Here is a 14,651-nt window from a genome sequence, read left to right on the forward strand (position 1 = left end):
CAAAAGGCCCTGGGACACGACATCATTTTAGGAAAAAGATCTGCTGTTCCAACACAGGTTACTAAAGACTGAAGTCACAACTGTCATAATGAGCTTGAACTGTCCCCTTCTTGGGAATTAGCCATCACTTTCTGTAATGCCTCAGAGAAATCAGTAATTTTTGAAGAGAATAATCTGATGTTGCTTTATGGTTAAAGTGCTCCCATATTGCTCAATAACTAAAAGTGAGAAGTAACAAATGTCATGAAACATTGAAATTATCAGTTTGTATAGCTCTTTTGAGACGGGGATTTCAACACCACCAACAGCGTAGCAACAGACCTCACTCCAGGTCTTGCTGAATGAAGCTTGAGCCCAAACTCAACTTACAGCTTTGTTAGGATGTGAGTCTACAACAACCAACTTAGATCATGTCGAAGGTAGGTATTTAAAGGAGGTTTATTTGGGCTAATACTAAATTCAAACAGCCACAAGCTCATTTTCCATGTTTACCACACCAGCTGTTGACAGATGAAGTCTCAGTGGAAAGTCCAAATTTTAATTTCACCATAACTTCCGGAAACATGACTACAGATTTCAGTATTTGGCATTAGATCCTTGAGAGAGATACCATGTTTAAGAACATTCTACCAAATACATTTAAATTATGACTCAAAACCAAAACAATTTGGAAGTTTTGAAACATAAAACTGTTAGTATGAAATTAGCTTTTATTTTTTTACCTCAAAATAAATGCACATTTATCATTTAGTCAAGTGAAAACTGAAAAAGAGTATCTTAAACAAGGGGGAATCTTAACAGAGCAAGTACCACAAACATGCTCAAGTTCCTTCTCCTGCTCTTGCCCAGCTCTGTTTGGCTAAGAACACCAGAATAATTTCCTTTTTTCTTTCTTGTCAGTTTGGTCAATTAAAAGAAACACTTAAAGCACCAGATCAGAAGTGGTAAAAAACAAAACCAGGTACTTTTCTCATCAGAATTCAGGCCCATGTATTGCCACACTTTTTATATAAAACTTTCAATAAGTGTTGTACTAAATAGGATTTAGTAATTTCTTCTGCAGTTTAGCTCTTGATATCTTGGTAAGAGAAGTCAATGCATAAGCATGTCAGAAGTCAACGCTATAGTGTAACTACAGTATAACTCTAACAGGGCTTCTAAATACTGTTCACCAGAGTGATGTCTTATAGTTGAATTTCAGTTTCAACAGGTACTTCAGATTTACCTGAGCAACATCATACACAATATATCTGGGAAGAATGTTAAGGAATAATTACAGTAGTTGATATTAATGACACAGAAAAACCTCAAAACACAGTGAACGTCACCTTTGAACTTAAGTTACCATACAGATACCTGGGTGATTAACCAATTCTAAGAGCTCAAACCACAAAGCTTTAAATCTGACTTTTCTATGAATCTGAAAATGTTTTATACAATAGTTAGGAACAAGCAATTATGTTCTGGGGAGAACAGTGCAGCAGGAATCCTGACTGACAGGCAGGTGAACTGACTTAGATATGGGGCTGTAGCTCCTGAAAATTATTTTTTGTCAGAGTAACACATCTCTCTCTTGATATCTAGGTAGAAGAGTCATATAGCTTAAATGAGAGCTACAGATTCAGACCCAGCATTTACAATTGTAATTGCAGTTCTATTGCTACCTTCCAGCACAGAGTCATTAATGCCTTCTTAATTTCCCACTAAAAAAACCAAACTGGAATCACAGAGAAGAGCTCTACAACGATTGCCAGCGTCATTCTTATTTTTCCAGAGACAGTCCCAGCTCATCTATTTGTTTCACAATGCTTTAGGCCTCAAACTTACCTCTAATCCCAAAGTGCAAAACAAAATAAATACACATCATGTTACCTCAACTAGCCAATATAAACTGTATTATAGCTCATCATCTGACAATGGTGTATGCAAGAAAACTCAAGATAAAACCAGTATTGCCATGAGTTGTGTTGCCCAGACTCCTTGTAGGGGGAAAACAGCTCAGCAAGGCCAAAGGCAATTTCTACAAACCCAAAGATTGCATTACTGGGTTACCTGCTTCACTGGCAGTGAAGAGAGCGAGCTGGACCTTAGACATCACTTATTTGCATTCTTATGACCTCTTGTAGATTTAAAGCACTAATTGATTTGGAGGCACTTCTGCCTAGAAAGAGACTTAATGGCTGCATCTCTGCTGGGCATTTGGGCCATACCTCAACACCTGCAGAGGTCTAGGGAACATAAAAGATGGGCTGAGAGAGCGCAAGAGCACAGAGCTGGCTCCCCCACCTCTTCCTAGCCAAGCTGGCCTACCACAGCACCATGAGGGAGAAACCAGACTGGAGCGATGAGCAACCACAGGCTGCATTCCCCTCCCCCTGTCCTGGCACATGTCTGGGCAAGACACTACAGGGCAGTTTTGCCTGACCACTCCAGTAAATTTTGTTCCTGTTGGGAACAGCTATTGGTATGTGTATCACTTCCTTTTTTTGCAGAATGACAATTTAAGTGCAGCAACTGTAAAATCATCCCCCTTGCAGAAGAGATTGTCTGCAAATACTCCCCAAAGCAGATCTAAACAAAACAAAACACAGTGAGGCAAAACTCCTAACTGGCCTTAGTGAGTTCCTGCAAATGCAGCAACACTCAAACACTGTGTGCAGCCAATGTAACAGCAAAGGATACTCATTATACAGAAGACATGTATCATTAATTCCTGTGGAGATCCCATTCCCTAAGGGAACCTCCACGCCACCAAGGGTGGTCGTGGCTGTGGGATCAGGCGCGGTTTTGCCCAAGCCTAGAAAGGGAAACAACATTAGTTACAAATCGAGGAGGCAAACAGACTTTGCACAAAAAGAAAATGATCCAGCCAGCCAAATACTACTTCACATATACTTTCAAATCAAGTGTAGAAGTATCTTCAACAGAACATGAAAAATACAGTTTATTTATTCAATTCAGCATCACCATATTTATGGCAGTTGTACTCTGCTACATTAAAAATGAGAATTTTAGACTTTGAATTGTTAATTGTCTAATCTATATGATCAAAGCTAAACCAGAACAGATTTGTAGCTCTCATATCCTAACTCCATTAATGAAAACATGCACATCGCAGCATTTTCAGACAAGTACAACAAACCAATTCTTATTCTCATTAAAATTTTCAATATAAATCTGATTTGATATCCATAAGAACATGAGTAGTATGTATAGAAAAAGGTGCAAAATCAATTTTTATTCTCTTTTAGGCAACCTATTTTTAAGATTCTCAAAATGAATAGTTTAAGATAAGCCACTCATTACTGAAGATACTTTTCTTCATTCTCCCATCTTGGTACAGAAGACAGCCATAATTACCATTTATTTTGCTTGAGTTAGACAGCTAAGTCTTTTCTCTCATCTTCTTTTTCAGTATATGACACTTTTTGCAGATAGAAGTGTAATGAGAGCAGTTGTTCCATCTGAACTTTTATTCCTAGCTTTTCCCTTCTGTCCAAGCTTCTAAGCCACTTTGGAAGCTAAACAATTACTCTTCTGATCTATTAATCTCTCTTCTAAAATACACAGTATTGTTACGATGAAAGCGAGTAAGAAGTTGGAGAATGTACTTTATATTTTCTCAAGTGTAATATCAAATAGAAGTTCCCTCCTGAACTTCAGCACCTTCAGTCTTAACACTCCAAGTGTATTAACCTGCATCTTAAAACACCCCATACACATCCTGATGCAACTAAAGGATAACATTATGCAACTTCTTAAAGGATGTACAGCTAAGAAGTGAGTACAGCTCTCTTCACTAAGAAGAGCGCCACAACCAAGTCTGCCATCAACTACAGATTACTGGTGACAACAACTAATGCTTACCTTTGACACTGTGTTTTCCCTTGGGCAACTTTGTGATGTGGGAAGCATTCTTTAGTTCATACCTGGACAGCACAAAGAACACACAATAGCACTTTACATTTGTCTTAAGCTATCTTAGTGAAAAAAAAAATCACAAATTTTTCAGGCTTTAGTTTATGATGAGTTAATGTAAAGTTAATCTAAATTCTAGTCTTCTGGAACTCCAACTTTCTTTGTCACTAATTTTAATGATGTTGGCATTTTTTACAAGATTCAGCTAGACCTGCAACAATAGCTGTTATTGTAAGAAAAACCAGATCTTGTTTCTGAAGTAAAAACACATGCTTCTTCTTCACACTGAAGAGAAGGCTTGCGATCTTAGCATCACCTTCTATGAGGATGTATTAAGCACATTTGGCAGATACTCGTTGTAAGTTACGTACATATTTCCAAGGGCAACTTCTCCCAGTAGTACTAAACCTATGGGATCAGCTTGAGATGTGTGACAGTAGTTTGCACTCTTGGATACCATGTCTGCAAAATAGATGCCCTTCCCAAACATGTAGCCGGTCTGCAAGAAGGAAATAAATAAATTAATAAATAAATAAAACAGGGGCAATAAAATAACCCAAAGGCAGCATTGAATCCACCTGGCTGGGCTCCCAGGAGAGCAAAGGTACAACTCAAGTTCCTGTGGACCCCAATGCGCACCTCACTCGGGGGACACGATGTTGTCTAAATGGTGGCAGATAACACAGGGGGCTCCCCACACAGAAATTCCCTTCCTTAGGTTGTCCCTGCCTGTGGCCATCTCTGGGCACAGAGATGTAGGCAACCAGAGAAGCTATTTCACCTACCACAGGAGCTTCAGGAGGAGCTATCCTCAGACCCTGCGAGAGGATCCCAGCAAAGTTGGTGGTGCGGGAGCCGTGCCACAGCAGCTGGCGGTTGTGGAGCTGCCTGAAGGGCTTGTAACGCTGGCTCTCCCCCTCACGCTCAATCCTGAAGATCTTCAGTTCAAAAGAGGATAGGAGGTAAAGAATAACCAAGCAAATAAACCATTACTTTCATGCAACTCATCAGAGGGGAGAAAAAAAAAATCATACAATCTGCAATGTACATTGATCTGCTAGGGAAATTGATTGGGATGGGTTTTAGTGTTTGTAATTGGCTGTGTCAGGCTAGCAAAAAAGAGGTAGCAGCAATCACGCGGTTCTTCTTGTTGATTACTTCTCCACATTTTCTTCTGCATTTTCATGAGGCTCTATTTTTCTGAAAAAATCATTCAATGAACTAAGGCTCAATTTCAGATGATTACTCCTCCACCTTCCCTTTGAGGCAAATTAAATTAAAATAAAAACACCAAAGCAAAAACACCTCATTAGATTCATCTCTGCCTAGACTTCTGCTATTGTAATAAAAAAAAAACGTTCTAGCAAATCACCCCTTCAACAGACGAAAATGGGTAAGTTACTCAAAAATATAAGGCAATTGCAAACAAGCAAGTCAACTTAGGAGAGTCCATCTTCCCAAAGATAAACCCCATTATTGCCCAGCTTACATCCACAACTTTGAGGTCATATGCATTGTGCGTAGCAGCGTGAGTGTTCTTCACATATTGTTTGATAATCTTGGCTTCTTCTGAATCTTTGTCAACAACCTGCAAAGAGACAAATGAGAAGTTTCCTCAGCAAACAAACTAGTAGCCATCTTATAACATGACAACATCCACACTATGCCTGCAACCGCCCCCTTTAAACCTCCACAGCCATTTAAGTGGAAACACATTCCTAGTTAGAGAAGAAGCACAGATATACAGACAGCCACAGAATGTCTGAGACAATGCTGGAAACTAGATGATTTTCAATTCCACTACACAAAGAAGGGTCAGTCACTCAGTCCAGTCCAACTTTCAACACCTCCAAGAAGAGAGCCTCCATGGCCTCTCTGGGCAACCTTTTCCAGTGTTTGACTGCTGTCAGAGTAAACAAACTAAAAAACCCAAACCAAACAACATCAATAACAAAAGCTTCTTCTTTTTGTTTAAACACAAATTCCTGTATTTCAATTTGCGTCCATTGCCTCTTGTCACTGGAAATCACTGAAGAAAGTCTGCCTCTGTCCTCTTGCCTTCTTTCTCCCATCAGGTATTCGTAGCTATTGATACAGTATCCCTTGAGCTTTCTTTTCTCCAGGTGAAAACAGCTCAGCTCTTTCTGCATCTCTCTGAACACATGCTCCAGTTCCTTAACCCACATCAGTTCCATGTATCTGTCCAGTTACAGTTTGGATGATTTATTTTACTCCAAACTAACAGGACATCAGCTTGTATTCACAGCCACTCATTGCCTTTTATTTTCTTTACCTTAATATCTGTTTTAAGTTTTTCATAGTTGATGTCAATTGGGTCTTTATCTCCATCTTCATTTCCACCTCTGAGAAGGCTATAAGCAACCTCAATATCAAGCAAGTTGTCCAACATCTGCACTTTAGCCTGAAGAATTGAAACAGGTAATAATATTATGTTACTTAGGCCTTTGACATGTTCAGAATAAGTCTGGGATATCCCAAATTAAAAAAGTGTCTGACAATCACTGGCCACATGGTGCCATCTAATAACACAACAACACTGTCTTTAAATATATATACCCACCCAAATATATTAAAATATACACACATATATATCCATAACATCTCTATTTTCTAATACCTTATGCATATACGTATTTACACAGACACATGCACATAAACAAAGAAGATATTCTGAAGAAAAACAAGTTTAACCTCATGAAAGCATGAGGTTAAACTTGTTTTTCTTTAGATCGTCTTTTAGCTTGTGAGGTTTTTATGCTTTAACCTCTGCTTTTATGAGGTCAAGTAAGTGTTAAACCTCACATATTCTCTATGTTAGATGTCTGACATTAAGACCTGTTGCCTGCAAATAACAATCAATACCTGAATGTATTCCAAGTTATTTAGGAGAGGTGGCTTCTTCATCCCAAAGTCATGAGGAATCAGTGTATAGAAGCGGTTGGAGAGATCCAAAATCTGTGATTCTGAACCACTGTCAGAAACTGCCTAGACAAGACAACAAGCACCGAAGAAAATTACTGAGTAAGACTAAGTCTCCATTGCAATAAAAACATACAAGATACTTAGGGACTAACATAGGAGCAGCAATGCAAATAGTGTTTATGCTGAAACTCTCACAGGACTAAAAAGAACAATTCCATTTAATTGTCTTGCATGTAGCAAGTCACAGTATCTGCACAGTAATACATAGAACTGTGTATGAGAAAAATTCAATGGGGATTATGTTTCCAGAGGGCAAAATAAAGCCTTCAGGACATTTAAGTAGTGCATATCCTTGTCAAGGGTCTGGTCTATTCTAGCAACTGAAAAAATTCCTGTATCTATGCTTTGCCAGGGAGCCCGTGACAAAAAAACATGGGTTATGCTGGTACATTTTTGCAATCTGTAAAGGCAATACCACGTAGTGATTCTGGAATGGTTCAGATTATGACGTGTAAATACAGCAACGTTATCAAACCAGACGCTTTCCTGTGTCAACTTAACCTTTATTCTCATCCTCTGACAGACTTCTCTGGGGTAGAAACACAAACTCACTACTAGATCAAGGCACCAACTTCATTTGCTCAGCTGCCATTTATGTTTGCCATGGCCTAAAGTTTGGGCTACAAAAATGCTGAAGACACAAGTACTGCCCACACTGATACAACAATGAAGAGAACTAACTGGTTACCCATGAAAGCCATATCCTCTTCCCCAGAGAGACAGAAAGCAGAGCTCAGCATTCACCCCACTGAGCCCAGAACAACTTCTGAATTCCCTTTTTGCTCTAACATCTCTTTTATGCTCACCTGCTGAACCTCATTCAGGATGGAGTATGCACTCTGGATCTGTCGCTTGCTCAGTTTTCCCAATGGCATCTTCTGCAAGTCAATCTGATAAAGATATAAGTATTAAACCAAATTTTCACTACTTTTAAACCACTGCAGCATTCCCTCTCTGGTTTCTAGAGAACTAATTTCTCCATGCTAATAGGACTGACCAACAAAACAGTTTAGACTCTGTGGATTGAGGAATTATGACAGAAGGACACACCATTGAGAGGACATCCTATAACGAAAGGAATACTGCAATAGGACGCTAAGCATACATGCTAGGGCAACACAAAAAATAGGATATTAAGTATCTGGCATGAAGTTTAATATCAACCTGGTGTCAGATGCATTCCTTAATCAGTTAAGTAACCATATACTTAAGGCTGGCAAAGCAGTAAACTGAAGGAAGGAAAAAGAAATAATTCTTGTTCATAAGGTCATCTGTGTCTAGGTACAATCCAGACACTCTCTTCCAACTTTACCCTACAATTATCAAGGGTCAAATGCAAAGATACTGTAAGGTGCTTCATATTCATGAAAAATGAGCCAAAACTCCTCAACTAAGTTAAAAGCAATGTCTTGGTTGCCCACATTTATCCACTGATTTAATTTAATGTTGGTTTTCTTTGTGTATTGATGGATCTTGGGAGAGTATTGGAAAATGCTATATTGTTAAAGGACCACTTGAATGCAAAAATGTTCAACAAAAATCAAGCCCACTGGAGTCTTTTAGAAAGATCATACATATGCCCTCTAGACTCTTGACAGTACTCACCATACACTCTGCAGAGTAAACTAGTTTTCACTGAAGTTGATGGATTTAAGGTTTAGCTCATGGACAGAAGATCCCATGAAACCATGACTATCACATACTGTCTGGCTAAGTCCCTCATTATTTATCCACTATGGAGCTAGGAAACCCAGCTGTATGTATCTTCTCTACAAGATGAACTCACAAGGCTCTTCCAAGCCATACAGACTGAGGTGAAAGCCCTGAATTGATTTTGCATGGAGATTGTATGCCCTGTATTGGGCTTAGGAGAACTTTCACCTTTAGCGACAGCTAAGTGTAGATAAAGCCAGATACCAAGAAAAGCCAAGATGGGCTGCAAGAGAGAAGACAGGTCTCAAAACTGATCATGTCTTGTGGACATGAGAGGCACAAAAACAATATTAATAATCTATGAAAACCATTCTGCAATAGATTTGTAGCTCCCAAACTTTTGGGGCCAATACTCTTTTGCTGAGTACCACCTGTACCAATCTGTGTTATGTTGTTATTATCTCTGCTTTTATTTTAAGACAGATCTAAAACTCACACTGGCTTTTGGGAAGTATGAAGCACTCTGGATTACAAAGAACTTGCTTCTGTTTGTGCAAGTATGATGGTAGGTTAGAAGGGAGAAACATGAATGTGTGTAGTCACCTCAAATTCCACCATTGCTTTCTTCATGCTCTCCACATCAAAGATCATCTTAATAAGATCCTGGATTGGCTTAGGGAGTTTTGATTTTGTCCCAGCACCTACTGTCAGTTTCCTGACAGCTTCTTCATCCTGGAAGGTAAAAATAGTATCAGAATTAGCAAAATCACAAAGAATTAAAAAGTAACAGGCTGGCTGCCATGGCAACAATTCAAAACCAATTTAGTGTGTGCATACTATGACTAGCCTGAAGTTCATGGGGAGCGTGGGACATTGCTCTGACATTCTGGAACAAAATGGTCTTAAAACAACACCTATTCAGTAATTTGGTAGATACTATTTCAAGAGATGGCACTGTAAAAATTAAGCAGAAAGTAGAATTAAGGGAATAGGAACTCTCTTTGCATTGCTGCTTCACTTCAAGCAACTATTAATTACTTTTTCTGCAAGCTTTCTGCTGCATAGAGACTTTCACGTGAAAAAATGACTGTTTACTTTGCTGATTTTATGACAAAACAGACGTAATAACTAGTTTCACCAAGTTTTTGTAATAAAAACTGCCATAGATGTGTACAGGAATCATCAATTTGCCATAATACCATCTTGATGCCTTCATGGAGAGAGCATTACACAAATAAATCATCAGCCAGGTGCTTTGAGTAACACTGTACATTACACTGAGACAGACACTTTGCCACTGAAATATTCAAACTTCCAGAATTAAAGCCAAGCTTTGAGTGCTTTGCACTGGAAGATGACATCCATTAATTTGAATATGTCTTGAAATAACACAATGTCTTGAAAATATGTGCTCCGGCACATATAATAGCATTTAACTATTTAGTCTGAAAATAGTTCAGGTAACAAGTATGCCCTTCAATAAACACACAAACCTCCACTGGAAAGAAGGAAGAGAATTCTTATTTTTTTTAGCTGTCTAAAAAGACAAATCTTACTGGCAGTGAATAATTTCTTTCTAAGCCTGCTCAGTATACACACTAAGTGGAATATTGCATTGGAGTTGCTACAGCATTTGGGAGGATTTTGGAGGCAGCAGACAGATGAGAAGCATCTATTTTAAAATTTAAAAAAATTGAGTTTTCAGACAGGATGTCTGTGAACTGACTGCTGGATAAAGTACAAATTAATATCCTTAAAGTTAACAGGAGTAAACAGGAACAAGCATTCAAGGGATATCAGATTTGATAACAGAAAACTCTGGTTTCCCAACAGGTCTATTTTAATGGATGGCACTCCTTGATCTACAGCTTTCCCCTGTAGCAGAGAGAAGATGCAACAGCTGCATTTTTATTCCCCTGGTTTGTTAAGTGCAAGTGATCCAAGAGCACGCAGAAGAGAACAGTGACACAGGGAATCTCAGCAGTGCTCCACCTGGGACAGGTGGAGTTTCAGGGTTACCTGTCCGTAATCTATTTCCAGTGGGTAGAATTTTTTGGGATATTTAGTGAAGTTCTTCGAATGCCAAGAATTGCCAGTTTTCTCTTCATACAAATTCAGGAAGTGTTCAACGGCATCTTCTTTTGATGGCATCTGCTCCAGCTTGTTACTGCCGATTACAGTGCCCACCCGGCCCCAGGATCGGAACACCCAGTATCTGGAGAAATGGAATGGGAGAAAAGAACAGGCATCAGCTACTCCAGTGCTATTTCCATACCATTAATTTTATGGAACACACTCTCCATCAGAGTGTGAAAAGAATTTCTACAATTTTTTCATGGTGGGAAATCAACAGGGGAATCACCCTATATCCAAGAACTGGCATGAAAAATGCCCAGTGTTAACACACCAGAACCACAGCCCTGAGGATAAATGGGTGCACAGCAGGAAAAGAGAGGCTAACATCTCTTCAGTCTTCATGTTTTGCAAATACAAATCTTCAGACTATAGGGGTCATATATTTGAAAAACAAAGACAAAGCATCTTTAAGCCTCAGGCCCCAGAGTTCAGTATTTTAGAGAAACCAGAAGTAAATCAAATATTTGTTTGTACTGCTGACAGCACCTTGGGTGAGCTTCTGTAGTATTTATGGGGATACAATCAATCAACCTTTCCAATATGTCAGGTATGAAATGCAGGCACTGACATCCCTCCACGTACTGAATCTCAGACTTGATACAACCTCACACAAATGAGACAGGAACAAAAGCTTATTAAAAATATGGTAAATTTGGAGCTGAACCACAGTCATTGCTACCCTGGATTTCTGTATAACTTATGTGTTTGGCAGGGGCAGTTTTATTTTAAAGAACCTTCTCAATCTCTTAATCTAATCAGCAATGCAACCAGTGGACAGCTCTGCCATGCACCCAATGACACTGGAAAGCTAAACACATGATCAGCTCCTGACTATTTCATGCATTTTGTTATACCTCAGGGCACACAACTCAGGCTAATACTGTGGTAGAACAGCTAGAATCTGGTTTTGGTTCCCAAGGTGATAGCTCTGTGATTAGAAGACAACAGTAAGTTAGAGAATATGGGGGAAAAAAACCCACCTTAGGTTTTATCACCACTCACAAGGAATGTCTCCATGCAGAGCAGAGATTTCTCCATGGGTGGCTTGTTTGGTAGGTTTGGAGGAGTTATTTTAGTTTGGGTTTGGGTTTTTTTTTTTTCATTTGTGTTGTAGTGTTTTTTTTCTTCAAGTAACCAATCTGTTATCTCCCCAAAGACATTTTATTCACACTTGGCTTTTGGAGTGTCAGAAATCCAGTATTTATTAGAAAAAAGTGAATGGAAGTATTTAGAGGGAAAATTAAACTCACCTGTTCTCTCTGTCATCCTCTAGCAGCTGCAGCTTATAATAGGAATTTGTTCCTTTCACAATATCTACTAGTCCCAGGGTCGCACTGAAAATTTTCCCACCTTTTTCAAAGACATGAGCAGAATCCTCCAAACCTGCAGAGAAGAAAAAATTAGAACACAGAGGAGGAGGTTACTGTTTTAGCTCTCCTTCCTGCATTTGCACTCATCCAAATGTTTCCTGCAGCAGTATGATTCAACAAAAATACTGCAAAAACAGTGACCACAAGCTCATTCGAAATTACTTGGAGCATGTTTTCCTTTTAATGAATTGTGAGCATACACCTTTAGATAAACTGGAGTGAATATCAATCCTAACTAGAGGAAAAAAAACTGTAACCTTTGATAGAGGATGATCTAAAAATCTAGGATCTAATGCCATGTGAGCAGCTGAAGGAAGCAGCTCTGCAGGTGTCACATTAGCAAATGGACTGAAAACCAAAGGCTGGCCTTGGATGCAGTACAAACTGTCAGAACATCCACGCACCACAGGTTTGGAGAGTAGGTGCTTATGCCAAACCCGTGTCCTCTGCTAGCTGGGCCTTTACTCACTCCACTGACAGGAGATCCTAAAGCTGAACAAGGTGCACGCCTTAGTTTAACTGGTCCTTCTGAAGAAAGCTGCACTAGAAAATCCTGGAATATTCAGCCTTGGATGTCAATCAATATGCTTCCTTTAAGTTTGCTATCAAAGGTTTAAAAATTCATGCTCCTTTATGGAACCCTCATCCTTTCACAGAAAAACCCTTCTGCAAACCATCACACATTCTGAAGACTGTGGGTGGTGCAGGCACAGGCACTGGCACTGTTATCACTCACCGGAATCAGGGTCTACTGCTGCTCCACCCTTCACTGTTAACTTCATTTTCTTTTCAGACTTGCTAGGTCCTGCAGTGAAAGACAGTTAATTTTTTTTTTTAGGTGAGCAACACAGTCTGACTTGAATCACCCTTAAAATTCTTAATTTGCATAATTATCACTCTAAGGTGAAGCAGATTCCCAGTATATGAGCACACGGACTTCAGTGGCTTTTTTTTAACCTAGCTCTAGCAGCCAAATCACAGCCCCCAACCCACCAACTAAATGAGAAATTACATTTCCCCCGATTCTATCTACCTATTTCTTTTCTCCTGGCCCCAAGGGGTGGACCGTGTCATTTTTCACCTGCACTGCAGATAAAGACAACCACAAATGTGAAAGTGAGATTTAAAAACCTCACAGGGCATGGGGAGTATTTAGATTCCCAGGGGATGCTACTGTGGTGAGACAGTGTGGCAATAACACACCCAACTGTATGACAGAAACCTCCACTTGGAGGACACAGAGAACAGGTTCTGAAGAGAAGTGAGCAAATGTGATGGTTTTGTTCCCCATCCAGGGTTAATTATGCAAGCTCTCTATGGCACTGGTGAGCAATGCCGTCAATATTTTCACACTGTTACAACAATATTATGTTCTAAATCAAGTAGTACAGAGACTCAGTGCTCTGGACCTCAGTATTTTCTCACTTGCCAACACTCCCTGAGTAGTGTCTGTCATTTTGGTGTCCCAGGACCTCCTTGGAGCTGCAACACTAACCCAAACTGACAGTGAAGTTGATGTTTTATGAGGAAGAGACTGGACTGATGGCAGGGAGCCCAGGCAGACTGAAGTATGGGAAACAAGAGCCAGCTCAGGAGACTGCTAAGTCTTGCCCTGAGGCCCATTATATAAACTTACCATGAGAAAAAAAAAAGGCAGAAAATTCAAGGAAAGGGTAAGGACAGACCATACCCAGGTTTGCTTTGTGCATGCACAGTACTGAACAGGCCTGTGGAGAAATAACCGTTTTGTTCCTCACCTTGTTCTTCTTTGACCTTCCCAGCACTCTTTGTGCTTGGGGGTTTGCTGCTCTTCCCATCCACAGCCATTTCCTCGTGCTCCATTTTCACCTCTGCACCCCAAGGTGAAAGGGCATGGAGAGACACAAGCTCCTGGAAATCCTTGCTAGAAGATTTCACATCCTGAAGAAATGCCTCTGAGACCACACGGACTTTGGCCTCCTTCACTTCTTCCATCTTCTTGCTCATTTTCTCCACATCCTCTGCAGAGGCAGGATAGGAAGGGGAGAAAAAAATGCATCCATGAGGTTTTAGACCTCAGCCTCTGTCTCTGGCCATGATTCAGGGCTCTGTAACACTTTGTGAAAACACAATTCCACTACATTTTGGATTCACCATGTTCTTTGGAGAGCCAAGCTCCTCCTTGGTTTAAAGATACAGCTTGGGCTAGAGCAGGAACACTCCTGTTCTACCTGGCTGGTCCAAATCTCCCTTTCCCAAATCTCAGCTGCACTTTCTGATGGATGGGAGCAGATCTCCCACCTCTGCAGTCAGTTTGCACAGCTCCAACACAGAGCAAGAGCAGACTCTAAGCTGTCAGCAGAGCAAACAAGTGCCCCACAGTCAGCTCTGGGGATTCTCCAAGACAAGCATGGACACAGCCCTCAGCACCTCTCATCCCAACAAAGGTGCCTTGCACACCACTATGGTCTGCACACAAACCCCAGCTGCCACTGACCCATGAGAGCCTTAAGGCAAAGCCTGCCAGGTTAACTTGCTGGATAAGCAATACTCAAACAGCACACATCTGTCTACTTTTCCAAGCACACTCAG

The 14,651-nt window shown here is 40.1% G+C and overlaps 1 protein-coding gene across 1 annotated transcript in view; it reads right to left on the reverse strand.

Annotated features, from left to right (window-relative positions):
• Positions 1–413: 413 nt before the first annotated feature.
• The window catches only part of PARP1 (poly(ADP-ribose) polymerase 1), a 30,928-nt gene continuing 16,690 nt past the window's right edge, over positions 414–14,651 (reverse strand). Inside the window, exons 10-23 of the mRNA XM_053974280.1 lie at positions 13,838–14,080; positions 12,817–12,885; positions 11,961–12,093; positions 10,594–10,789; positions 9,178–9,306; positions 7,728–7,811; positions 6,802–6,924; positions 6,212–6,340; positions 5,408–5,506; positions 4,704–4,856; positions 4,290–4,417; positions 3,868–3,929; positions 2,683–2,797; positions 414–1,250 (exon numbers count right to left, since the gene is read on the reverse strand). Of these exons, the coding sequence (XP_053830255.1) occupies positions 1,169–1,250; positions 2,683–2,797; positions 3,868–3,929; positions 4,290–4,417; positions 4,704–4,856; positions 5,408–5,506; positions 6,212–6,340; positions 6,802–6,924; positions 7,728–7,811; positions 9,178–9,306; positions 10,594–10,789; positions 11,961–12,093; positions 12,817–12,885; positions 13,838–14,080 (1,745 nt within the window). The 3' untranslated portion in view covers positions 414–1,168. The remainder of the gene's footprint in view (positions 1,251–2,682; positions 2,798–3,867; positions 3,930–4,289; positions 4,418–4,703; positions 4,857–5,407; positions 5,507–6,211; positions 6,341–6,801; positions 6,925–7,727; positions 7,812–9,177; positions 9,307–10,593; positions 10,790–11,960; positions 12,094–12,816; positions 12,886–13,837; positions 14,081–14,651) is intronic.

Source organism: Vidua macroura, chromosome 3 (assembly GCF_024509145.1).
Source record: "Vidua macroura isolate BioBank_ID:100142 chromosome 3, ASM2450914v1, whole genome shotgun sequence".
Taxonomy (NCBI): Eukaryota; Metazoa; Chordata; class Aves; order Passeriformes; family Viduidae; genus Vidua; species Vidua macroura.